Source organism: Mrakia frigida (assembly GCF_051309035.1).
Source record: "Mrakia frigida strain ATCC 22029 unplaced genomic scaffold BDY24scaffold_3, whole genome shotgun sequence".
NCBI classification, from domain to species: domain Eukaryota; kingdom Fungi; phylum Basidiomycota; class Tremellomycetes; order Cystofilobasidiales; family Mrakiaceae; genus Mrakia; species Mrakia frigida.
The window spans coordinates 366,123-389,428 of record NW_027481278.1 but is presented as its reverse complement, the minus strand read 5'-3'; the positions used below and the strand labels follow the sequence as shown (position 1 = coordinate 389,428).

The window sequence follows — 23,306 nt, the reverse complement described above, 5'->3', positions numbered from 1 at the left end:
GAGGGAAAGAAAGCTCGAGAGGAAGCTTGCTTTGTCGAAGGAGTTTCTTTTCTTTGGAAGGAGAGGGTGGTGGTCGAGGAGAGGAAAGGAAGGAGATGGGTGAAAAAGGGAATTTGCCCTGAGTTGTCGAGGTCTCACTCAGGTCAGATGGTAAAAGGAGCAGGAGAAACACGATCGAAACGGGGCCTGGCCATGGCTTCGAATCTTAGAATCTCAGACTCACGATTGGACTACTTCTAGAACTCCGCTTGACGCTATTCGGAACCTTCGAAGAAAACCGAAGAGCATGTCAACACCTCGAGAAACACGCTGAGACGAGAAGTTTGGTCGCCTTCAAACAGCTCTCCCTCGAGAGCCGAACACTAGTGGGAAGTGCGAAACGACTCACTTGTTGGATGTACGTTCCTCTGCTATGGCTCGTTGGCGAGTAGTGAGATGATCAGATGCAAAGCTGTCTTGCACGAGCCAACTACTAACTCGAGAGTCGAGACCTGCTTGAGGAACAGAAAAGGTCCCTTGAAACAACCGACTCGACGGATCCGGCTCTTAGTAGTAGCTCGATAAATGAGTAAATTAGCATGCCGATCAACCCGTCCTATAGTTCCCCCATCGGTGCTCCTTCACGTACTGGTGGAGCGTTTGAGACAAGACGAATCGAAAGGTCAGAGAAGAAGGAGCGAAAAGAGAAAGAAGCGCGATGTGGCAAAGAGACGCCTGAGACAAGAAGACGAGCTCACCTCTGCTCCGAACTCCTCGTACTCCTTCTTCGTGATCAGAGCCTTTCCAAACTCCTGAGTCCTGCTCCATTCGGCCATTCCTCTCCAAGCGTCTAGCCTTGGTTCCGAAGGAGACGAGACGTTGAAGCTGCTTTGGAAGGGAAGCACCGGTCGAAGAGTCGCCGTAAGTCGAGCGACGATTCCTGGGAGCGATGCTGAGCCGCCGGTCACGAAGATGCCCTGAGAGCGATGTCAGAAAGAGGGTTTGAATGTCAGTGAAACAGATACGAAAGAAGAGGAGGAACGAAGCGAAGCGAAACGAAACGACGAACCTCCTGCATCCTCCTTCTCTCCTCGTTCTTCCTCTCCCTGAACACATGCTCCACGATCTCCCCAACTCCAGCGCTATCCAGCCCAGCTATACTCGGTTGGAACCAGACCTCTGGAACTCTACTCCTCTCGACGTTCAGGTGGAGCTGATACGACTGCTCCAGACTCTCTGGATCGAACCTCGGTTCGGATGCTGATCCGTCGTCGCCTCGAAGGAATGCTGTGAGGAGGGAGTTCTGTTGTTGAGATCGAGCGAGGAAAGTTTGGGTGAGAGAGAAGGTAGGATCGTGGTTGAGGAGTCGAGACTCGAGGGTTTTGAGGAGGGTTTGATCGTCTTCTTCCTCCTCGGATTCGTTGCCGTTGCCCTGAGAGAAAAAAGAGAGGACGAGTCAGTTTCGTGGGAGACTGTAAGGATGAGAACGATACGACTAGGAGACGAACAATCTCCCGGTAGATCGCCCAGTCGTCGTCGGTCTTTCCGAAGCCGTCGTCTGGAGGAGAAAGAAGAGCGGCAAGGGAAGGTCAGTCGACGCGTCTCTCCCTCGAAAGAGAGCGAAGAAAGGATACGAGAGAGCTCACCGTCCCCACCCTTCCTTCTCTTCTTCGGAGCAGGTCCATCAGCAGCGAGGTTCGCTATCGACTTCATTCGACTCTGAGCAGCAGCGCTCTTTCGATCTCCGAGAGCAGCCTTCCTCCGTCTTCGTTCCGAGATTCGATGGATTGTGGCCTTTCAACAGCGAAGAGATGAGAACCAGGTCAGTAAGATCCTATCAATCGAAGTCTGGGGAATTGTTTTGGCTTACCTCGTGATCTTCCCTCTGTTTCGCACACCAAGCCTCGAGATCGTTCACTCGCTCCTCCTCCTCCTTCTTCTCGAGCTCGTCCTGTATCGATCGAAGCGGCGGACGGAAGAGAGAGTTCGATGAGCGACTTGTTCGAGCCCGACTTGTTCGAGCTGTGTATCCCTGAGCCGAAGGAAAAAAAAACCAGAGGGAAAGAAGTGGGAAGGGACGAAGGAAGAAAAGGAACGAACCATTCTAGCCTTCTCCGCCAGCTTCTCCGCTTTCAATCTCATCCTAGCATCGTACCCAGCCTTGAACAGCTTCTGCTTCTTCTTCTCCTTGATCTCCTCCTCGTTGAGTTCGGCGTCAGGGACGAGAATGAGAGGGAACAAAGGCTCTTCCTGTGAAACGAAGGAAAGGGAAGGACGCGTCTCAGTTTCGTTCGTTTGGAACACCTCGAGTTGCCTCGAGTAGAAAAGGGCTGCGACGTACTTCAGGAGGAGCATCCTCTCCCAGATCCTTCTTCCGAGCTCGCTTCATGGACTCCTCGATCTTCTTGATGGCGGCGTCGAGGTCAGCTTCCGATTCGAACCCAGCGTTCTCGAGTCGAGCTTGATAGGCGACCTTCTTGTCGGTGAGCTTTGCGTCCTTGATCTCCCTGAAGCTAGCCATGTCGGTTTCCTGCTTGATGAGCTGTGGGAAGTCGACGGGGTATGAGTTCGAGTGAGATGAGGTCCAGAGAAGGAGCGGAAAGGGGGAGATGAAACGGACCTTCTCAAGTCGTTGCTTCTGCTGCATCTCTGCCAACCTCCGTCCACCCTCCTTCCTCTTCTCGGCCATCCTAGCGAGCTCCTCTTCGGACTTATCGTCGGAAACCTGGTGAGGGGCCAATCCAAAGGGTGAGAGGTCGGTCAGTGAGGAAGAGAGGAGAAAGGAAGGATGAGAATCAGAAACTAACGGGGACGACGAAGGGGAACTGAACGAGAACGTCTTTGGCTGCCATCCGAGATGGATCGGCGAAGGAGATGATCTCGGATTGGTAGTCCTCGGCAAAGTAGCACGCTTCCCGAACCATGAACTGAAGGAAGAAGAGTTCGTCAGAAGGCGAGCACGAGGAACGAAGAGGGAGGAGGAGATTCGAACGAACGGTAGCTTGAGGAGCAGTGACTTTGGTGGGGAAACTCGGGTACTTGAGCTGCACGAGTTTGAGCATGAGTTCGTTGGCTTGAGTTCCTCCCCAGGCGAGTCTACAACGAGAAGAAGAAGAGGTCAGCTTGGAGAAGTCGCGTCGACGACTTCGAGTTCCCTTCGAGTGCGCTCTCCTTCGAAGAAAAACGGCTCACCTCCTAGCTGAAGTCATCAGACCTCTTCCTCCTACCACTGGTACAATAGACGTCGACGAGTTTCCCATTCCGATGACGAGACCGTCTTGCTTTCCGGTGCGAGAGAAGGAGAAGAGCGAGTCGACTCCGTAGGCGACGGATTTAGCGTTGTAGGCTTCGAAGAGGAGTTCCGACATGACTGAATGATGTGGGAGGTGGTTGGAAAGAGGGGAGGGTCAGTTCCAGTTCGAGAGCGACCAAGGCGTCTGAGGACCGAGAGCTGGAGGGGAGCGGGAGGGAGGGAGGGAACGAACGAGCTCTGGAGTGAAGAGGTGTTGCTAGACGCTCCGAGACGAGGATAGGATGTTCGACCGACGAGGCAGTGATACCGAGATTCATGAAGGTGTAGTCGAGAGCGTGTTCCTATGTATTCCAAGCAAGGAAAGGGAGAGAGAGGGGGATGAGCTTCGAAGGAGAAGGAAGAGTCGAGCTCAACATGGAACCTCTTTCCCTTCCCCCTTCCTTCCTTCGAGTCCCAACCGCCTCTCAACCATACAAGAAACTCACCATAGCCTCTGCCCCTGTTAACACGTCTCCATCCCAAACTGTCTTCGAATGCCCTTTACTGCTAGCGTCCATCTCTGCTTCCCTTCCGTAGAGCAGGACGGTCTTGTTGAGTTTCCTGTCCTTGTACTTTGAAACGAGTTGATCCCTGATGAAGCGAGGGGAAGAATCGTCTCCCCATCCTGCTCGAAGTTGGGATGATCCGTTGTCGATGATGATCGGGCAGGACGTTGGACGAGGTTGGGAGAAGGAAGGAGCGATGGGAGGAGGAGGGAGAGGGTAGGTCGTCGTGGGAGGAATGTAAAGGCGAGGGCGATGAGTTGAAGATGAGGAAGATGCAGAAGAAGATGCGGCAGGAGAGGAAGGGGTAGGTAGCATGGCCGAGAGAAGGGGAGGGGTTAGATAGAGGATTTGAGGCCAGATGGCGGTTGAAGGAAGAAGGAATGGACGGTTGAGCTTCGATTTCCCCTTCCCTCTCTTCCCTCCCGACCGCCATCTTCTCCCAGAGTCGACGGTACGACCTCACTCGACGTGACTCGTTCTCTCATAGGATGCTCTTCCTCTGCTCGTACTATTCGAAAGGCCTTCCCCATCCTTCATCTCGACTTGAGTTTCTTCCTCCCTTCCTCTCCCGACGAACGTCGCATCGCTGTCTTTTCGAATCTGCCGAGGCTTTGCTTCGCGTAGTACTAGATGGCTAACCTCTCATCGTCAACCTGTCCCTCAACATGATTCATTTCTGATCCCTGCACGGTCGAAAGGAGAGAGCGGACTGCCATTCCATCGAACTCGAACGAGACTGACGACGCGAGTTGATGTCTCGTTGGACCCGCTACGACAAGGGCAGAGATCACGTGGCTATCCGACTCCGATCCTGAAAGGTAAAGGGAAGAAGGGCGTCGAGGAATCAGCTACGAGAAGAGAGGAGAGGACGGGAAAGAGAGCGTGAGGACGGACCTTCGACGCGTGCGTCGACCAACAATGCTCTTGCTGGAGGAGTGCGTGCTGTGAAGCCTGAAGAAAAGAGAGAGAGAGAGAATCAGAAGTGAAGAGGTCAGTGAGATGCTCAAAGACGGTGAAGCGGGGAGGGAGGGACGACTGACCTGTCGTTGACGCGAGGGACAAGCTGAAGTTCAGGTCAAGGAAGTACCTTCGACGGACGAGCTCCCGGGATCTACGAGGAGTGAACCGAAAGAGTCAGCTTCCGTTCGCCTCCAAGGAGGCGAGACTTGGCATCCCTCGATGAAGAGGAAGCGAGAGAAACTCACCTTCTCGACAACAACAACCTCAGCCCTCCAACCTTCCTCCGGCTTTCGAAGCTCCCTCAAACCCTGACACGTCGATGATCGATCTATCGAAAGACAGATCTGACAGAAACAGTGGTGTTCGGTTAGCTTCTCACTGTCCACCTTCAGCAAAGCAACAGAGTAAAGCACGACAGAAGAAGAAAGGGGCTCGAGCTCACCTTTGTTCCCTTCCTTCCTTCCCGTCATTCTCCTTCCCTCTCCCCTCCCACCCTCTCCCATCTACACCTCCTCCAAGTACCCCTGCACAATCAACCTCTCCACATCGCTCCTCCTAACCAAGAACCTCTGTCCCTTCTGGAAATCAATCGCTCCCCTCTCCGTGTAAACCATCCCACAATCCCTCACCACCTTCACGCTCACATACAACTCCTTCGGCGGTCTTTCCACCCCTCCGCTCAGATCCAACACCTCTATGAACTCCTGCTTGTAATCCAGCACGAGATCGTTGTAGGATCGGAGGAAATCGACCTCGTGAGGGGAGAGTTTGGCTCTTGTTTCTGGATCGTTGAGGACGTGGGCGAGAGCTCCTCCGGACGACCAGAAGGCCGAGTTCAAGCGGTCGATTCGGTGGGAGTGGTAGGCGAGCAGACAGCGTTTGTTTCGACGGGTGGAGAGATGTTGGACGGTGAGGTTGCAGAGCAGGGAACGGTTCTGAGTGAGTTGAGGTCCGTTGAGAGGGGAGGAGAGTCGAAGGATCTCGTCGTGTAAGAGTCGGGTTTCGAGGCAGACGGTTCGAACGAGTTCAGAGTTGTACTTTTGGAGGGTGTCGGTGGCTGAGAGAGGGAGAAGACGGAGAGGAGAAGATGCGTCAGCAAGAAAGGGAGGAGGGGAAAGGTGAAGGGGGCAAAGGGAAGGGAAGGAGGTCGTTTCCGTCCTTCGAGCTCTTGGAAGACTCACCTGTCGACCTTCGTGCATCCACTATCAACTTGAGAGCATCATCTCCAAACATCCTAGCGGCGTATGAAAGAGGGGGAAGGAGAAGAAGGGTTGCGTGGAGGAGGGAGGGAAGGGGGTGGAAAGATGGAGTTGGACGCGAGCTCGATTCTCCTTCCTCTCTCCAGCGCGTCTCCTTGCCAACGCTACCGAGCAAACCTCGAGAGATCGTATCGTCACAGTCGTATTGTATTGATGAGCAAAGAGAAATGAAGCAAGCTAGCACGAAAAACCTGAGAACTGAGCCCTCCCCTTTTGTATGTATCCTCCCCCCTCCTTCTCTCCCTCCCTCCGTCCCTCTCACCCGACATTTCTGTCTCGACGCTCTCAATCGCTCTTGTGGGCCTCGTTCACCTCCTCGGTGAGGTCTCGGAAGGCGAGCTTGGGGCTCGTACCGACGTAGTTGCCGATCTGCCACGAGAGAAAAGAGGACGAGAGTCAACGATGAGCTCGAACTCGAAATGACCTCTTTGAGAGAGGACGTAAAGAGATGCAGCAAGGGAGAAACTCACCTCTCCTACAGGAATCGCACACTCCATGCTCTGCTTCCTGACTCGTCGATGATAAAGCCCAGCGTCCTCCTTCGCATCCTCGTCGTCCTTCAGCGCCGACTCGGACTCCTTGAGACTCTGCAGGTCGGCGTACGATCTAGAGCGGCCGGTTGGGCTAGCTGGCCGGACGTTGGAGCCGTTTTGGGTGTGGAGGATGCCGAGGACCTGTGATGAACGAGGACGAAGCGAGGAGAGGAGGTCAGCGAGAGAAGAGACGGGAGAGAAACATCCCCGCGACGACACTAACATGATCGTAATCTGACTCTCCGTCCTCAGATCCACCATCTCCAAGCTCGGTACTTCCCGATCCAGCCTTGGACCAACCGAAGATCTTGTCGTCGATCCAGTTCATGGGCTGTTTCGGAGGGAAGGGAGAACGAACGAGAGCGTCAGGGACGGTTTCGAAGAAGAGCTGCGAGAGAAGTACGGAGAGGTTATCGACTCACGTGCGAAAGGATGTTGTTCCCTCCCTCGGAGGCAAGAACGTTGCTGTTGGCGACCGAGTGAGAGGAAGGTGGGACGTTGGCGGCTGGGAGAAGACGAGACTCATTGAAGTTCTCGAAGACTTCGGGTCCGAAGGTGTCTGTCGGAGCGAAGGAAAGAAACAGTCAGCTTCGTAGGTAAGAGGGAAGAAGAGAACAAGGAGGAAAAGGGAGACAAGACGTACTGATGACTCCTGCGAGCTCCTCTTCGAGACGCGCTCGTCGCTTTCGGAGGTTCTCGAGCTGCTTCTCGTTTCCGGGGATCAGACTGACGACGAGAGGAGGGAGAGATCTGCGGAAAGAGAGAAGACAGGATGGTCAGTTTGGATTTCGGATTGAGAGGAGGGAAAGGAAAGACGCGTCGAACGCACTTGATGATATCCATCGCAGCCTCGCCGAATTTGAGAGCACTGAGTGCCGTGAAGGGAAGACCGACGAAGACGTAGACGGGCATCCAGCAGGTAACGTGAAGAGGAGCTCCCCATCGAATCGAGAGAACGGTAGCGAGAACGGCGTAGATGGTGTAGAGGAGGGGGGTGAGACCGGCGGCGTAACTGAACGATAAAGGAAAGGAAGTCGAGGAAGGATCGTCAGCGAGCTTCAGCTCCGAAAAGACAAACGGTGACAGGACGTACGTGATCTTCCAAGTAGCAAGAACGTCTCGACCAGCGATCTTAACGGTGGAAGCGGCGAGGGCCTCTACAGGAGTCGAGTCGAAGCGGTCAGCTCTAACTCGAGGCGTCGAACATCACCCTCGAAGACTCACCCTTAGCTTTCCTATGAGACCAGATCTTAGCAGGAATGAAGATGGGAGCATCTGTGGAAGGATAGAGTCAGTTCGGGTTTGTTGTCGCGTCGAGGGAAAGAAAATCGACGATGCACTCACGAGAAACAACTCCAGGCAATGCCAGAATGCTCCAAGCCAGCAGCAAGCCAAGTCGATAGAACAACAGTCCAAGCGACCTCCATCCAGCTCTCGTAGCTCTTTCGACCTGATGATCTCGAAGTCCCAGGTTTCGAAGCTTCCTGTTGTACGTGATGATGTGCTCTCGAAGCTTGACAACTCGAGGCTCGTGTTGATAGTGAAGGTATCCCTCGATGAATCGACGATTGAGTTCGACGGTCTGGCCGAGGGTAGGATGTTGACCCGGAGATCGATAGAGACGTCGTCCAGCTTGGATGACCTGGAAGGTACCAGCGAAAAAGGAGAGTCAGAGAAGAGAAGGGGAACGAGGAAACACAAAACGACGCGACTCACCACCAAAGTATCGTAATCAGGAGTCCTGACAGTCACCGTCTTGAGGCCTTCGTAGATAACCTCGAGAAGCTGTCCACAGGCCGCTCTCTTCTCCTTTCCTCCTTTCCCAAACTCGGCGACGAGCTCCAGAGGGACGTCGATCGGCGCTCCGAATTCGACGACGGCTCTGCTTCTGAACTTGTGAGCTGAGAAGTAAGAGAGTCCGACCTGTGGGAGAAGAACGTGGAATAGAGATAGATACCTGTCAGTACTGGGCCTTGTTACAGAGCGACGCGTGGACGAGAAGAGAAGGGGGACGAACGGGAACGATCTTGACGCGAAGCTTAGGATCCGCTTGCATCGCTCCGAGCGCCATGATGGTAACTCCAGCCTTGAGAGGAAGAAGGTCGGTTCGGTCGTGAGATCCTCCTGTTTCGAAGGACAGACAAGAGCCGTCAGTACGAGTTGAGAACAACAAGACCGGGCAAAATCGCGTGGTCGACTTCATCGAAAGAAGACCGAGACGAACCTTCTGGGAACAACCCAATGCAACCTCCTTCCGTCAGTCGAGCATAGACTGAACCATACATGGCCGTTTGGTCGATTCGCGGAAGAATCTTGTAGGTGAGACCAGCGTCTCCTTCGAGAGATTCCAGGTGTTCTCTGATTCGAGCGGTTCCATTCGCAGAAGTGTCGCTGCCGTCGTTCTTCTCGATGGAGAACTCTCGTTTGAGTCTGTAGGAAAGAAGACGAGTAGAGAAGAAACATATGAGTTTCTTGGCAAGAGTTCGAGCCTGAAACACAAAGGAAGGAACACTCACTTGATCTCAGTGTCGCTCACGACCTCCTCGATCTCAGCACTGGCGAATCCGAGAGGCTTTCCGAACATGATGGTAGATTTGGGCTTGACCTGAGTGAGGAACTTGGTCCCAGTACCGAGCAGGACGAGATGATCTGTTGGGTGAAGGCGAGCTTTCCCAGAACCGTTGACTTTTGTTTCAAGGGGAAAAAGAGAGAAGGGAATGTCAGTTCGACGTGGGGAAGGAAATCGCCTCGGGCAAGAACGACGAAGTAGACAAACCTGCTGCATCGGCTGCTCTGAAGACTGGAATGCTCTCCATCCAGAGAGCTGCCCATCGAATCCAACCAATCTTGAGACTCTGAGCACATGGGAAAAGGAAGGGAGAAAGAGGGAACGAGTTCAGCTTCGTCTTCGCCTCGGCTCTCGAGAACCGTTTGTTGATTGCCTTGTTTGCCGTAGACGAGAAAAAGACCGACAAACCTTTGAGGCGATGAGGAAAGCAACCCTCCTACCTGTCTCCTTCTTGATTTCCGAGAAGATGAGCAGCGGGTCGAGGAGTTGATTGTGCTGAGAGAAGAAGGGAACGAGGGAGGGAGGGAGATGGTGAGCTCGACGATTGACCTCGTCGACTTCCTGCTGCTGCCCCTTCCTCGAGAAGAACAGATGCTCGAGCAAAGAAGTGCTCCCAGCAGACGCGTAGAAGACGTGAAGACTTGACTTACATGAGGAGCGACGGCGAAGAGAACGGGACCTTCACGTGGGATGTTGAAGGCACCTCTGGGACGAATCTCTCTCAAGAAGATGTTGGCGATGATCCTCACTGCAAGAACGAAGAAGAGGGATAACAAGAAGTTAGTAGGTGTTTGCTGGAATCAGAAGCTAGAGCTGCGAGGAGGTTTTGAGAAGCAGAAAAGCCAGGGGAAGCAGAGCTCCATCCCCAAGGGAAACCACCGTCGACGTCCCTTCCGCAAGACCGTCTCGTTCCTCTCTCACCAGCCTGCCAGAACAGTGAGACGGCGCCCGATGAGAACCTCGTCTACGCTGACGTTGTAATATCAGGAGAACGAGCTCTCTCAAGCTTCGATGAGGATGCAACGAGCTAAATAAGGAGGAGGATGGGAGAAGGTCACGGTCGCGAGCTGAACGTCCTCGCCTCCCTTCACCGATTCTACGAGCGATGGATGGCAGTAGGCACTCACAGAAGAAGAGGACGATGTCGTATGGGCGAATATCCAAGAAGGCCATCCTTCCTATGAGCTCTTGAAGCGAGGATTGGGTTGGGGAAGAGAGGATCGAGGAAGATGAAGGTTGGGATGGAACAAAAGCAAGAGTGAGCTCGACCCGTTCCTTTCCGACGGAAGCAGTTCCCTGCGCTTCCTATATAAAAATTGATTTTCTGAGCGGTTGGAATCAGAGAGCTGCTGACAGGGAAGCTTTTTCTCAGCGGCCAACAACTCGAAAGATGAAAAGTTGTTTACCTTGACGACTGCCGAAAAAGAGAAGGGACTTTCCATCCTCTTCCTTCTTTTGGCCGCAAACTCCCACCTCCTCCCCTCCTCCCCTCCCCTTCGTGAGCTCCTCCCCTCCCTTCTTTCGCTTCTGTACCCTTCGCTGACCCTTCCTTGTCCTCTTCTCCAGACCCTCCACCCTCTACTCTTCTTCTACTATGTCTCAAGCTGTTCCTCCTGCGTGGCGAGTGAGTCCTCCTTCTTTTCGCGGCCATCGCACGTTTCCCTCCCTCCTTCGCCTCCCACTGACCCGTTTACGCATTCTTTTGTTACTCTATCCTCTTATAGGATCTGGGCAAGTCGTCTGCCGACCTCTTGAACCGAGACTACCCCATCTCTGGTACCGCTTTGGAGATCAAGACCAAGACCGCGTCGGGCGTCACCTTCCGTGTTGCTGGAGTCAAGACTGGAGAGAACGTTATCACTGCCGACCTCGAGGGAAAGTTCTCCGATGCCAAGAAGGGACTCACCTTGACCCAGGTGAGTTTGTCGTTACGAAATCGAGCGGATGGGAACGGAGGGAGGTGGAGAGATGGAGGGCTGAAAACGATGGCGTGTCCGATGGGGGAGATCTCGCTCGAACCTCCTGCCAGCGTTTTCTTGGGAGTGCTTTTGCCTCTAGAGCGTGGTTCTCTACGAGCTCGAGTGGCCCACCACTCGAGGTTTGAACCTGACAGCTCTCCTGGAGCTCGAGTTCGAACCTCCTTCCCTCTTGTCCCACTTTTCCTTCCGGCCCTTCCCTCCGACCTTTCCTTACCTTGTACCACCGCTCTTTGCTGACCTGCGACCTTGTTTTTCGTCGCTATCTCAGGTCTGGTCCACCGCCAACGTTCTCCGAACTCAGGTTGAGCTCGAGAACCACCTCGCTAAGGGACTCAAGCTCGACCTCGCTACCACTCTCAACCCTGAGAAGAACGCTAAGGGAGCCGTCGTTACTGCCGTCTTCAAGACCCCTGGAGTTCACGCTAAGGCTACTGTCGATCTCTTCAAGGTTCGTATATCACGTTCCTCCATCTAGGTATATTTTTTGAGCGACGAGACTGACTTTCGATGTTCACTCGGGCCTTCTCGGCTTTCCTTCCTTCTCCTTCCTCCCCATTCCATCCTCATCACCTCCTCGTCCCATCTACACCTCCTTCGCCATCTCAATCCTCTCCCCTCTCATCTACCCTATCTACCACACCAAATCCCAACTCCAAAACGACAACAGGGACCTACCTTCACCGCCGACGCCGTCGCTTCCCGAGACGGTTTCCTCGTTGGAGGAGAGGCTTCTTACGATCAGCTCTCTGGAGCTATCACCCGATACGCTGCCGCCGTCGGGTACACCGCTCCTGAGTACGCTGCCACCGTTCACGCTCTCGGAAACCTTTCCTTGTTCTCCGCCTCGTACTACCACCGTCAGTCCTTGCTCTCTCTCTTCCTCCTTCAGCTCAGCCTCTTAGTTCTTCCGAACGAACGTACGGCTCAAGACCTATTACTGATCACTCTTGTGCATTGGGATTATCAGGAGTCAACCCCGAGACTGAGGCTGGAGCCAAGGTGAGCTTCTCTCTTCGTTCTCATCCGCTCTCGAACGATCAGCTTGCTGATTCTCCTTCCTCTTCCTCTCAGGCCGTCTACAACACCAAGGCCTCCGGTGTCAACCTCGAGGTTGGAGTCAAGACGTGAGTCTCAGTTTCAAGCCCGTTTCGAGCTCAACAAGCTGACCTTTGCCTTTCGTCTTCGACCCAAACAGCTACCTCGACCCTTCGTCTTTCGTGAGTCTCCCTCCGACCTCCCTCGACGCCATTCGAACAAACCGTCACTGACTTCCGCCTTTTCCCTACGTCTCTTCCTTTAGGTCAAGGCCAAGATCAACAACTTCGGTCTCCTCGCCCTTGGTTACACTCAGGCTCTCAGGTTCGTCCCTCGTCCCTTTCTTCTTCTCTTCTTCGTTTCCTGACCTTCGATCTTCTTCTCCTTTCTCTCAGGCCCGGAGTTAAGGCTTCCTTCGGTCTTGCCCTCGACACCCAGTGAGTTTTATCTCCGTATCTCCACTTCAGGGCCTCGAAAACTCTTCTGACTCCTCCGTTCTTCCTCCCTCTTGAAGGCGACTCTCTGCTCCCGTCGCTGGATCTCCCGGTCACAAGGTCGGCGTTTCCTTCAACTTCGACGCCTAAACATTTTAGCTTTCTGGGATGTCATTTCTGCTCTTTGGGTGTATATATTCGATTGGGAAACGTTGTGAACGCGTTCCCGAGGTCGAGAGAGGTGCTTCGAGGTCGGCCAGCCTCTTCAGAGAGTTGTAGAGCTATCTTGAGCTTCATGACGCGAACCCTGGTGTACTCTGAGTATATCGAACCCTGAACAGTGGCTGTTTTGACCCTGCTACAGCGAAGAAGGAAGGGAAAAAGGGAGAGGGGAACGACGCGTTCTTCCGCCGCTCAAAAAATCGCGCTTTCGTGAAGGATCAAGTGAGGGTTCGACCCAACAGATATCAACTTTCTGAGCTCGATCCGACTGGATAGTTCCTGGCTGAAGAAAGAAAGGCTCGACAATTTCTTTGAGATCGAGAGGTCGCGCCAGCGAGAGCTCACCCTCCTCTCCTTCCTTCTCCTCTCAACCCCCGTCCCCCTCCTCGCATCCATCTAACGATGTCCGTGAGCTTCCCTTCCTCTTCTACCCTCCTCGACCCAACGTCTCTACGGAAGCGTTCTCGCCATCACTCCAAAAAAGCAGCTTCTCACGCCGGGTAAGGCTCATCCGTCCTTCTCTCCTTCCTTCTCTGTCGTTGACTCTCTTCCGTTGGTTGTTACATGACAGATCTGAGCAATCCTTCACCTCCTCTCACTATCCGTCTCCAGGATCCATCGTCTCCAGCTCTGGTCGGTCTCGCAGAAGAAGCCATCGTCGAGGAGGAGTCGCCGAAGCAGAAAGTCCAGCCAGGAGATGGACGAACTGGATGGCTCATACAGGGCTGAGACATTTGACGATGCCCGTGATTATACTGGTGGTTGGGCTGGTGAAATGGTGTGTTGGCTTGGGGGGATATAGTGGTGAGTTTCGCGTAGAAACGTGGTCGGGAGGGGAAGGAAGAGGGTGAGCTCGAGCTGAGCTGACGGCGACGTCTTCCTCCTTCTCTTTTCTCGCTTGTTTCCAGGAGCTGCCGATGGACCCATGTTCGGAGACTTCGAAGCTCAGAGGCATTGGATGGAGATCACTCAGTTTCTGCCCATGAAGGAGTGGTATAGATTCGATTTGGAATACTGGGGACTGGATTGTGAGTTCCTTCTTTCGTTTCAGCTCACGTCTCCTCCTCCTTCCTTCACCCCCTTCTTGCTCAAAGACTGACCTTCTGCTCTTCATCTTCCTCGCTACCTCTTTCTCAGACCCTCCATTAACAGCCTACCACTCCCTCCTCCTCGGCAAGACCGGAACCCTCTTCTCTCCGTCCTGGTTCGCTCTCGATTCGTCAAGAGGTTTCGAATCAGCCGGCCTCAAAGCGTTCATGAGAGCTTCGGTTCTTCTTGGGGAGGTTGCAGTGTACTGGAGTGCAGTTTGGGCTTGGATCTACTGGAAGGAGGAAACGTCTGGGTCTAGTACTTCGAGGAGAGGGAAGGTACGTTCGATTCAACCCTGTTTCTCTGGTTCCTTCGAACTGAACATCGGCTCTTCTTGCAGCAAATCAACCTCCTCCTCTTCCTGCTTCAACCCGCTCTCATCCTCATCGACAACGGTCACTTCCAATTCAACTCGATCATGCTCGGACTCACGCTCTGGTCCCTCGTCTTCCTTCGAAACGGTCAACGAGATGGACTCGCTTGCGTCGCGTTCGTCGCCAGCTTGGGATTCAAGCAGATGAGCTTGTACTACGCTCCCGCGGTGGGAGTTTGGCTTATTGGGAAGTGTTGGAACTTGGGTCGAGTTGAAGGGTGAGCGTCGTTTCTTTGACTGAAGAGATTTGCAGGGGCAATCGACCTCGAAATCTGACGCGTCGGGTCCTTGGTTTTCCAGCTCGAGACTGCTCGTCAAGTTGAGTTTGACGACAGTAGGATCCTTCTTGGTCGTCTTCGGACCTTTTCTCCACCCACTCTCGGAACTCCAACAAGTCCTTCATCGGATCTTCCCTTTCGCTCGAGGGATCTTCGAGGACAAGGTCGCCAACTTCTGGGTTCGTTCAGCGCTCTCTCTCCTTTCCCTTCCTCTACGCTCAACACCTTCTCCGAAATCTTCTCGACTCGTGAACTCACACTTTACTCCCCTTCTTTTACTTCCAGTGCGCCTCCAACACCGTCCTCAAATGGAAAACCCTCCTGCCGACCTCCGCCCTCCCTCCTCTCGCTCTCGCTCTCACCTTCCTCTCCCTCCTTCCCTCCGCCATCCACTTCCTTTACCTCTCTCACACTCTTCCCAAAGGGACTAACCTTAGCAAACTCCTACCGGTCCTCGTCTGGGAAAGCGCAATGAGCTTCTTCCTCTTCTCGTTCCAGGTGCACGAGAAGAGTGTGCTCGTGCCGTTGCTGGGAGTGTTGATGGGAATGTTCGACCTCGAGGGAGGAGAGGAGATAGATGGATGGGGTGTTCTCCTTAACAACGTCGCTGTCTTCAGGTGAGTCGTTCGGTTTGGGAGGAGAAGGTCGCGTTTCGATTCGTCCCGTTTTCTGTAGCTGACTCGCTCCTCCCCTCTCTTCTTCGTTTCGTTTCAGCTTATACCCCCTTCTCAAAAAGGACGGTCTATCCCTCCGATATACGGTTATCACTTTCCTCTGGAACTACATCCTCGGAGCGTTCAACTTCACCAACCCTCTCCGATCGCCTCCTTCTCTTCTCAAATACCTCTCCCTCGTACGTCTTCCCTTCCCCTTTTTCATCCCCTTCTTGCTCTGCTAAACCCCATCCCCCGCTTTTTCATTCTCTTCTCGGTTCCTGCTCTTCGGCCTTCGCTCAACAGCTCACCTACCCTGCCATCTTCCTCCTCCACGCTCTCGAGCTCTTCCTCCCCGAGCCAATCCCCTCCAAACCCGACCTCTACGTCGTCCTCAACGTGCTCGTATGCTTCGGTGTCTACCTGGTGGGTTGGCTGGCTGGGCTGAGAAGGCAGGCCGAGGTCGGCTGGGGGTTGGAGTTGGGATTGGGAGCGAGGAGAGAGGAGAAGGATAGTTAGAGCAGACCTGACGCGTATGCGACGATTTTTCGGCAAAGGAGAAGCGAGCGTCAAGAAAGGGAAGAGATTTGAGAGCGCGTAGCCGCTGAATGGCTTTGCGTCCGGCGTTTCATGCCGTCGTTTCCGTCGTTCTCGAAGTCAGCAAGCTTCGTCGCGTCGGTCAGCCTTTCGAAAGCTCTTGGAGGGTGCTGCAGCTCTTCGACGTCCAAATCAACTTTCTGGTATACTGAATCCTACACTCAATATGGCGTAAAGGTCATGAAAGATCCAAGTAAGTGTCGGTTCAACACCGAGTTTTGTCCTCCCTCCTCCCTTCTCACCATCCTCCCGTATCCATATCCTCCTCCCCTTCGACTCGAGAAATCCCACTCGTCACCGGAATACCCCATGAGCTCAATCGAGATGCCTCCCATCCGTTGCTGTCCTCCTCCATCGGCTCGGGGGCGACGAAGAGTTTCCAGCGAATGACAAGTTCAGCGTCGTCCGATTCCTTCTCGAGCTCCCATTCCGTCGAGTCGAGCATCGAGGAGGAAGGATCTGGCGGAGGGACGTTTCCCCATCCTCCCAAGGCCTGTCGACAGCCAGATGAAGAGGAAACGGATTAGCTATTACGGTTCGTTCGAACGACGCGTCAAAGAAAGCGATGAGAAAGACGCACCTTCACCAGCTCTCGAATCGATCCTCCGCAAACGCCCGCCAACTCCCTCCACACAGACGTCAAGCCAATCTCTCCAACCTTCCAGTTCCTCATCGTCTGCCTCAGCAACTCCCGAATCTCCTCCTCGTCGGCTGGCTTCTCCGCCTCCTCCCTCGCTGGGAGGGAGATCCGTTTGACGAGATGATGTTGGGAGGGACTTGTCGTCGTCGGATCTTCAGGATGGAGGAAGGGTAGCGAGGAGGTTCGGAAGGATCGAGACGAGCGTCTCGAGGATCGAGTGGCGATGGGGGAGAGGCGGAAGAGGCAGGCATTCGTTGCGTGCGAGGAGGAGGGGGTGGGAGGAGGTTCGGAGGTGGTAGGAGGACCGATGAGGGTTGGGTAGCATTCGTATCCGAACTCCTCTGCGATTCCGAGGCAGTAAGATCTGAATTCGGTAGGCGTCCACTCGAACTTGTGATCGTCGTGTCTAGAAACGAACAAAGAAGGTCAGGCCGATTCGTCGCGTCGAAACAGAGCCGGTTAGAACTGACCTGAAGATCCGGGACGTCCTTCCAGTAGGATCAGGGTATCCTCTCTTGTCCTCTCCTTCCCGATCGAACCTCTGGTTGAAGTCGAAATCTGCAGAGTACGAAAGAGAGGGGTCAGAAACGAAGACGCGTTGAAAGGCGAAAGAGCCGACGCTCACTGGGGGTGGAGATGAGCAGAAGTCGCGGCTTGTATTCTCCCAGTATCATAGGAGCGAAGCGTTCCAGAGTCTCTTGAGGAAGATGTTCGATGACTTCGAGAGCGACCATCGCCTCGTACGTATTGAGCTCCTCGTTGAACTGCGAGGAAGAAAGAAAAGGGAAAGGAGATCAGACGACGACGAAATCCTTACAGCCGGAGAAACGAAAAAAACTCACCTGACCAAGGTCACCCTCCCATAGATCCACGTCTAGGCTAGACCATCTGGATGGTTCCGCTGTTGGATCTTCTCGAGGAAGAGCCGTAGAGGCAGCTCGAGCGAGCTCGGACGCATCGATGTCGAGACCTGCGAGTCTCTGAGAAACGACGAAAAACGGATGAGCTCGATTCTTCCCTTCGAGAAGTGCAGAACGTAGAGCTCACCTTGACGTGAATGAACGAGTGTTCAGCGAGTGCTTCAGGGCTAGCGTTCGTTGAGAGGACTGGTGGCTCAGAGACCGTGGGCGACGGAGAGCAGAGCTGAAGAACCGTCGAAACTGGTCAGCTCATCGTTTCCTTCTTCTCGTCTACTCCGATAAGATGCTCGAGAGCTCACAGCCTGTATCAGAGATCCTAGGAGGTGCAAGGAAAAGGCGAAGCAGAAGAACAAGAGGTCAGCAACGGGAGGAGATGCCGAGGTTTCGTCGTCGGTCCAAGCTCCTTCCCCTCCTCTCTCCCCCCATCGACACCTCTGTCAGTCTCTCGAACGATGAGCTTGAACAGGACGTACCTTCTCCACATCCGATATCAAGTACAGAAGTAACGTTCTCGCTTCGAAGAACGTTCAGAGCCCAAGCCTGTGGTGGCAAAAAGAGGGGGGAGAAAGAAAGGAAGGACACCTCATTTAGCCTCGAGCTCACCATCCCTTCCGTTCCCTCCCTCCGTCGTCCTTCTATGGCTTCAGGAACTCACCTGCCTCTGAAGATGGAGAGGAGGGAAGAAGCTGATCTTGTCTTCTGAAGTTCCGTGGATCCAAGTCATCTTTGCTTTTTTCGAGGTCTTGACGGTTGGAAGGTGAAAAGAAAGCAGGGTCGGGTCGGGGTTGTTGGGGATTTGTATTTTTTCTTCCTTCCTTCCTGTTCGTCGCTCCCCGTTCGTCTAGCTTGGAAACGAAACCTCCTGATCCAGTAGATATGAGTGAGACGAGTCTTGCTGCAGATTTTTCCAGAGAGAAGGGGGAGGCAGCATTGTTCCGCCTGCCCAAGCAACGACGACGACACGACTCTCGATCTCCTCCTGTCTCTCTCTCTCTCTCGAACGCCGATGAAGAAGCAAGAGAGAAAAAAACAATCCAAGACGTGTGAGTAACTTGGGCCCAAATAAAAAACGATGGAAAGGTAGACTAAGGAAAGAAGAAATAGAGCAAGGCAAGCGAGAGAAAGCGGTGAGAGAAGAAGAAAACGCGGCAGCAGCACTTCCAACGAGATGGGGCAAGAAGAAAGTGGAGTGAACGAGAAAACAGACACGGGGAAGATAGAAAGGGAGAGGAAGAGTGAAGGGGAAGATGCGGCGGACATCGAGAACGGGGTGGTGGTGAGGAGAAGAAGGAAAGAGGAGTTGGAACGAAGGGCGACGCGAAAAGGAGGAACGATCCGAGTCGACTCGAAGGGACAGGTAGACTACGTGAAACTCGAAGGCAAAACAGACTACATAAACCCGGACTCTTCCAGCATTCTGTCAAGGTGAAGAACGAAAGGATGTCAGAAGAGCTCGACGACGCACAGAGGGAGCGAGAAAGAGAGCGAAAGAGTGACGTGTTCAAACCCACCTAGTTATCCGCTCTGGAGCTTCCTCCCTCGGTTCAAGCTGCAGAGATCTAACATAAAGCTCATCTTCCGTCCTATCGGCAGCCTCCTTGAGTTGACGTTCGACGAAGGACTGGATCGGAACGACGGGAGCGAGGCTGCGACGAGGAAAGAAAGGTCGAAGGTCAGCGATTGAGCTCTTCTCTCGAACGCTTCGAGGTACTGAACTTTAGAAAGGTGAGACTCACTTGTAAGGTACCGACTGATAAGTCTGCATCTCCCTCAGCACGCCCGCCGACTTCATCCTCTTCCCGAAGTTGATGAGCTTCTCTCCCTTCGGCGTCTCTCCCTGAAGGAAGTTGGGGTTCCCGTCCTCGATGAAGGTGAGGAAGGTGAGGTAGACACCTGCGATCGAGATTCAAAGGGAGAGGGAAGAGGCGAAGGGAAGAAACGAAGTCAGGAAGAGCGTCGTCGAAAGCGGAGGAGCGAGCAGGCGACGCGTCCATTCGAAACTCACCAAGGAAAGGCACCGAAGGAGGATTCAGCTTGGAGAGCTGATCTCTGTAGACCGAGAAGTTCTTGTCTGGATCGACGGCTTTGGAGACGACCTGGAACATGGCCTGAGTTTTAGGGGAGAGGATCTCGAAGGTTCGTTTGAGACGGAGGATGAGGGACGATTCGAGACCTGCGACGATAGCGGCGACCGTGGAGAAGTTGTGGAGGTAGAGGCATCGCTAGAGAGAACGGAACCACACACAACAAGAGAGAAAGAGAACAAGTCAATGAAGGTTCGAGGTAGAGAGAGAAAGAGAGAGAAAAAAAGAGAAACGAGGAGGAGAAGGACTCACCTCGGCCACCGAAACAAAGAATTTGACAATCGTCGCTCTCTGCTTCGGACTCTTCGACTCGGACAAAATCGCAGCCTTCACCCAGTTCGACACCTGGTTACTATGCTTGATCACCGCCTTGATGTTGGCCGCCTTGTTGGGATCCGAGAGATCCGACCACGCCTTCTGCAGGCACTCGACGGGTCGAATCCGGTTGTACATCGCAGCGTCCATGAGGGTGAGTTGACGAGCGAGTTCGAGAGGGTCGAGATCGGTGAGTTTGAGAGGTTTTCGGTTGGGAGGGAGGAAGGACGGAGGAGGGGTTTCGGATTGAGTGAGGGTGAGTTTTCGAAGGGCTGTGGATCCGTCGGCGCCGGATTTCTAGAGAGACGAAGAGGATTCGGATGAGAATCCGGAAGGAGGAAGAGAGAAGGGAAGTGGGATCGATGAACTCACTCGAGCTTGAACGGCTCTGATGAGAGGAAGACCTTCCCTCGCCTTGAGCGATTCAGGGAGACCGTTGGCGAACTGCTCGATCTGTCCGACGATCTCGTCTCCTGCTTCCATATGGTTGTCCGAGATCCAGATCTTGATGACGTTCAGGACCCTACGAGATCAACACAGAAGATGGTCAATGAGAAGCCTCTCGAAGACGAGGGAAGAGGAAGGAGACTCACTTCAGTCGAATCGGCAGCTGCTTCTCCTTGACCCATCTCTGCAGCTCGTCCTCCCCCACTCCTTCAGGAGCATCGAGGTAGAACCGATCCCGAAGCAGCGAGAGGAGTTGTTGAGGAGTAGCGAAAGACTTGTGAGTCATGAGGAAGGTTTCTCGGAAGGAGTGGCCTGCACGAATGAGAAACGAAGACTCCCAAGTCAGCGGCGCGTCTCGAGACTCGATTCAGTTGAGAGACTCGCCACTATAGTCTCCATCGTGCATCGTAAGCTTGACGACGAGAGCAGGAAGCGTCCCACCCTTGACCTGATCCTTCTCCCCTTCGACCATGACGAGATCTCCCTCGACGAGGTCGGACCCAACGAACCAGGGTTTCTGCTCAGGAGGAGCTGGAAGCGTCGACGATCCGAAGAACTTGTTGAGTTTCCCGTTGGTTCGACCGGCTCCTCCTCCGTCCATGGCAGCTGCAGAAGAAGAAGAAGAAGCGAAAACGAGATCGCAAAGTCAGCTCGATTCACACGAATCGAAGAAGAGATCAACTCACCAGCATCATCACTCTCCCTCCTACTCCTCAAAATGCCCAACGCCTCCATCGCCCCCTTCCCTCCACCACTCAACCTACTCGACTGAGCCTCCATCGCCGCAGACATATCGAACGAGGGCACCGAGCTCGCCGACGACAACGCCGACAACGATCCTTGTCTCGCCCTCCCTCCTCCAGACATCGGTATCGACACCTGACTCGTACTAGCCGTCGAGCTCGCCCCTCCTCCTCCTCCCATAGCGAACGCTCTCGCATCCACCTGATCCCTCAACTCCTCCTCGTCCGCCAACTCCTTCTCCAACACCTCCTCGTCCAACCCTCTCGCTCCTCCCCCTCCCTTCCCTCGCAAGCTCAACAGATGACTCCTCCTGGATCCGATGGATCCCCTCGACCGAACCGAAGTCATGGAAAGTCTCGAAGTCGACCGAGCTGGATGCGAAGACGCCGACGAGGAAGGAGGAGCAGCGGCTGGACGACGAAGACCGATTTTCCCCTTCGTTCCATTCCGAACCGCTTGAGCCTGAGCGAACGACACCTCCCACAGTCCCAAAAACGCGGGTACGATCGCCAACAGAGCCGACTGGATCTCCCCGACCACCGCTCTACACTCCTCCTCCGAGCGGTACCCTCTTATCGACATGAGGAACCCAGCCCGATCATGCAGCGCATCCAGCGCGTCCTCGTAGTCCCTCAGTCGCTCGTGGGCCTTAAGAACGAGAGCGGCGTAGGCTGTTTCGGTAGGGGAGGGTTCCTCTTCCCCGTCGAGGTCGAGGGAGGTAGCGATGTTGAAGGACCGAACGTGTTGTTGAACGAGGGTGACTTTCCGGATGAGGTCCGAGTAAACGGGGAGGAGGAGGTCTGCTGAGGAGGAGGAGGTAGGGTTGGAGAAGAGGGAATCGAGGGTGGAGATGGTCTTGAGAGCTTTGGCTTGAAGAGGTCTCAGTCCAGGTTCGGACGCGTCGATTCCAAACGGACGAACGAGGAGGTCGGCGTCGATCTCGGTGCTGAACCCGTTCCGTCCTCCTACGGGCAGTCCAACTCCGATGGAATCCAACCAGCCTTCCAGTCGTCGAGGTTTGTACTCGGTGCTGCTGTTGATCCCGCTGACGACTCGACTGGATCGTTCCCTCTCCGCCTCGAGTCCGAACGCGACCACGACCCTCTCGACGTCCTCCGCGTCCGCATGCACTCCTGCGTCGAGCTCCTCGTCCGTGGTGATCCAGTCCGTCGTGTGCTGGAAGTGACGAACGGAGAATGTGAGCCGAGTGAGCGAGGTGGTGACTTTTCGATGGGAGAACTTGAGTTGTTCCGACGCGACGAAGACGGGGTTGGAGTTGGAGTTGGAGTTGGACGAGCTCGATCTCGAGAAGTTGGGACGGAGCGGCTGTGGATTCGACTGAAAGGCGACTCCAGCTAGGACCTCCAGGGATTCCGACGAAGGAGCGAGCACTCCCGAAGCGACGATGAGGCATCTCGTGGCTGCTACGACGGCTGATTTAGCGACGGTGAGGTTCTCGTCTGCCCTCTTGCACGACTCGTACAACGCCTCGTCCCCTTCCGTCGTTCCCCTCTGGGACGTATCCGCTCTCCATCCTAGAGCGTCTCGAAGCGCTCGGATGGTAGTTCGAACCTTGAGAGCGAGGACTGGGATCCCTTCCGGTTCCGACGACGACAGACGATCTTCAATCTCCCTCATCCTCCTCCTCGATTCCTCCAGAGGTCCTTCGGCTGTTCTTCTCATCGACGAGGAAGTCGATACCTTGGTCGGCCGAACGAGATCGACGTCCAGATCCGAATCGTCGTCGAGGATGTCCCTGTTGAGATCGATCTGGCCGGGGGACGCAGGACTAACCGACCTCGAATCGAAGTCTTGATTCCGATTGACGGAGATGGGTCCTCCTCCTGCTGAAGGGTTGACGGGTGGATCCCTCCTCCGTTCTCCCGTCTGGGAGTTGAGGTAGTAGACGTAGGCTCCATCGTCGGTCATCCTCCAGACCCACGGGTGAGGGAGAGCAGCCTTGAGACGAGGACCGAACCCTCCTCCGAGAGGGAGAGCTCCTCCTCCTCCTTGGGTGAGGAAGCTGAACGATTCGGCGTTGGAGTGAGTGGGAGAGGGAGGAGGTTTGGTGTCGAGACCGCTGGTGGGACGAGCGTGGGCGTGATTTTGTTGGGAGGTGTGGGAGGAGGAAGGAGGGTAGCGAGAGGATTCTTGTTGAGGAGAGGGAGGGTAGTCGTCGATGGATCCTGAGTCGGATTCCGAGTCGGCGGAAGGAAGATCTTGAGAGGTAGCTCCGGTGAGGGTGTTGAGGTAGTAGATCTGAGGACAGAAAGTAAGCAGAAGAAGGAAACAGGGAAGGACGTGAGCTCTTTGAGGAGGAGGTCCAAGTTGAACCGACGCCTCTGCACGAGAACAAAGCACGCACCTGTCCAGTCGTCGTGACCTGAGACAAACAGAA

General features: G+C 54.4%; 8 protein-coding genes across 8 annotated transcripts; 2 read left to right on the top strand and 6 right to left on the bottom strand.

The window, feature by feature from the left end:
* Positions 1-585: 585 nt before the first annotated feature.
* Positions 586-4,092, bottom strand: ARP5 (actin-related protein ARP5; the record flags this gene model as incomplete). The annotated part of the gene is made up of 14 exons (XM_076637224.1): positions 586-627; positions 738-956; positions 1,049-1,411; positions 1,488-1,537; positions 1,626-1,773; positions 1,850-1,930; positions 2,080-2,229; positions 2,321-2,521; positions 2,600-2,704; positions 2,787-2,906; positions 2,976-3,075; positions 3,172-3,349; positions 3,465-3,573; positions 3,718-4,092. 14 exons carry the CDS (start codon positions 4,090-4,092, stop codon positions 586-588), a joined length of 2,241 nt encoding a protein of 746 aa, XP_076500259.1.
* A 1,148-nt stretch (positions 4,093-5,240) lies between these two features.
* PSF1 (DNA replication protein PSF1) lies at positions 5,241-5,970 on the bottom strand (the record flags this gene model as incomplete). Its single annotated transcript, XM_076642670.1, has 2 exons — positions 5,241-5,794; positions 5,919-5,970. The coding sequence occupies 2 exons, from the start codon at positions 5,968-5,970 to the stop codon at positions 5,241-5,243; spliced, it is 606 nt and encodes a 201-aa protein (XP_076500258.1).
* A 311-nt stretch (positions 5,971-6,281) lies between these two features.
* BDY24DRAFT_411851 (glycerol-3-phosphate O-acyltransferase) lies at positions 6,282-10,271 on the bottom strand (the record flags this gene model as incomplete). The annotated part of the gene is made up of 17 exons (XM_076642981.1): positions 6,282-6,365; positions 6,467-6,670; positions 6,753-6,860; positions 6,952-7,088; positions 7,173-7,279; positions 7,359-7,541; positions 7,623-7,686; positions 7,754-7,804; positions 7,874-8,171; positions 8,246-8,452; positions 8,547-8,653; positions 8,754-8,959; positions 9,046-9,214; positions 9,306-9,384; positions 9,507-9,593; positions 9,749-9,846; positions 10,226-10,271. 17 exons carry the CDS (start codon positions 10,269-10,271, stop codon positions 6,282-6,284), a joined length of 2,235 nt encoding a protein of 744 aa, XP_076500257.1.
* A 288-nt stretch (positions 10,272-10,559) lies between these two features.
* Positions 10,560-12,891, top strand: POR1 (porin POR1). Its single transcript, XM_076638683.1, has 11 exons — positions 10,560-10,596; positions 10,665-10,722; positions 10,823-11,014; positions 11,346-11,525; positions 11,745-11,934; positions 12,045-12,076; positions 12,149-12,201; positions 12,273-12,294; positions 12,378-12,436; positions 12,508-12,549; positions 12,627-12,891. The coding sequence occupies exons 2-11, from the start codon at positions 10,693-10,695 to the stop codon at positions 12,694-12,696; spliced, it is 870 nt and encodes a 289-aa protein (XP_076500256.1). The 5' UTR covers positions 10,560-10,596; positions 10,665-10,692; the 3' UTR covers positions 12,697-12,891.
* A 587-nt stretch (positions 12,892-13,478) lies between these two features.
* On the top strand, positions 13,479-15,680 carry ALG6 (dolichyl-P-Glc:Man(9)GlcNAc(2)-PP-dolichol alpha-1,3-glucosyltransferase; the record flags this gene model as incomplete). Its single annotated transcript, XM_076637217.1, has 8 exons — positions 13,479-13,572; positions 13,677-13,796; positions 13,906-14,067; positions 14,136-14,448; positions 14,531-14,687; positions 14,794-15,125; positions 15,223-15,361; positions 15,468-15,680. The coding sequence occupies 8 exons, from the start codon at positions 13,479-13,481 to the stop codon at positions 15,678-15,680; spliced, it is 1,530 nt and encodes a 509-aa protein (XP_076500255.1).
* Positions 15,681-15,717: 37 nt separating this feature from the next.
* BDY24DRAFT_376621 (uncharacterized protein) lies at positions 15,718-18,068 on the bottom strand. Its single transcript, XM_076638682.1, has 9 exons — positions 17,974-18,068; positions 17,792-17,858; positions 17,618-17,634; positions 17,446-17,541; positions 17,241-17,378; positions 17,024-17,162; positions 16,869-16,956; positions 16,339-16,804; positions 15,718-16,251 (listed from the first exon to the last, which is right to left on the bottom strand). Exons 1-9 carry the CDS (start codon positions 18,040-18,042, stop codon positions 15,997-15,999), a joined length of 1,335 nt encoding a protein of 444 aa, XP_076500254.1. The 5' UTR covers positions 18,043-18,068; the 3' UTR covers positions 15,718-15,996.
* A 751-nt stretch (positions 18,069-18,819) lies between these two features.
* BDY24DRAFT_336308 (Ras-GEF domain-containing protein) lies at positions 18,820-20,450 on the bottom strand (the record flags this gene model as incomplete). The annotated part of the gene is made up of 6 exons (XM_076637233.1): positions 18,820-18,964; positions 19,055-19,211; positions 19,324-19,540; positions 19,655-20,014; positions 20,090-20,240; positions 20,311-20,450. The coding sequence occupies 6 exons, from the start codon at positions 20,448-20,450 to the stop codon at positions 18,820-18,822; spliced, it is 1,170 nt and encodes a 389-aa protein (XP_076500253.1).
* BDY24DRAFT_159027 (uncharacterized protein) lies at positions 20,122-23,046 on the bottom strand. The gene is made up of 3 exons (XM_076636165.1): positions 20,549-23,046; positions 20,311-20,476; positions 20,122-20,240 (listed from the first exon to the last, which is right to left on the bottom strand). Exons 1-2 carry the CDS (start codon positions 22,835-22,837, stop codon positions 20,447-20,449), a joined length of 2,319 nt encoding a protein of 772 aa, XP_076500252.1. The 5' UTR covers positions 22,838-23,046; the 3' UTR covers positions 20,122-20,240; positions 20,311-20,446.
* Positions 23,047-23,306: the final 260 nt, after the last annotated feature.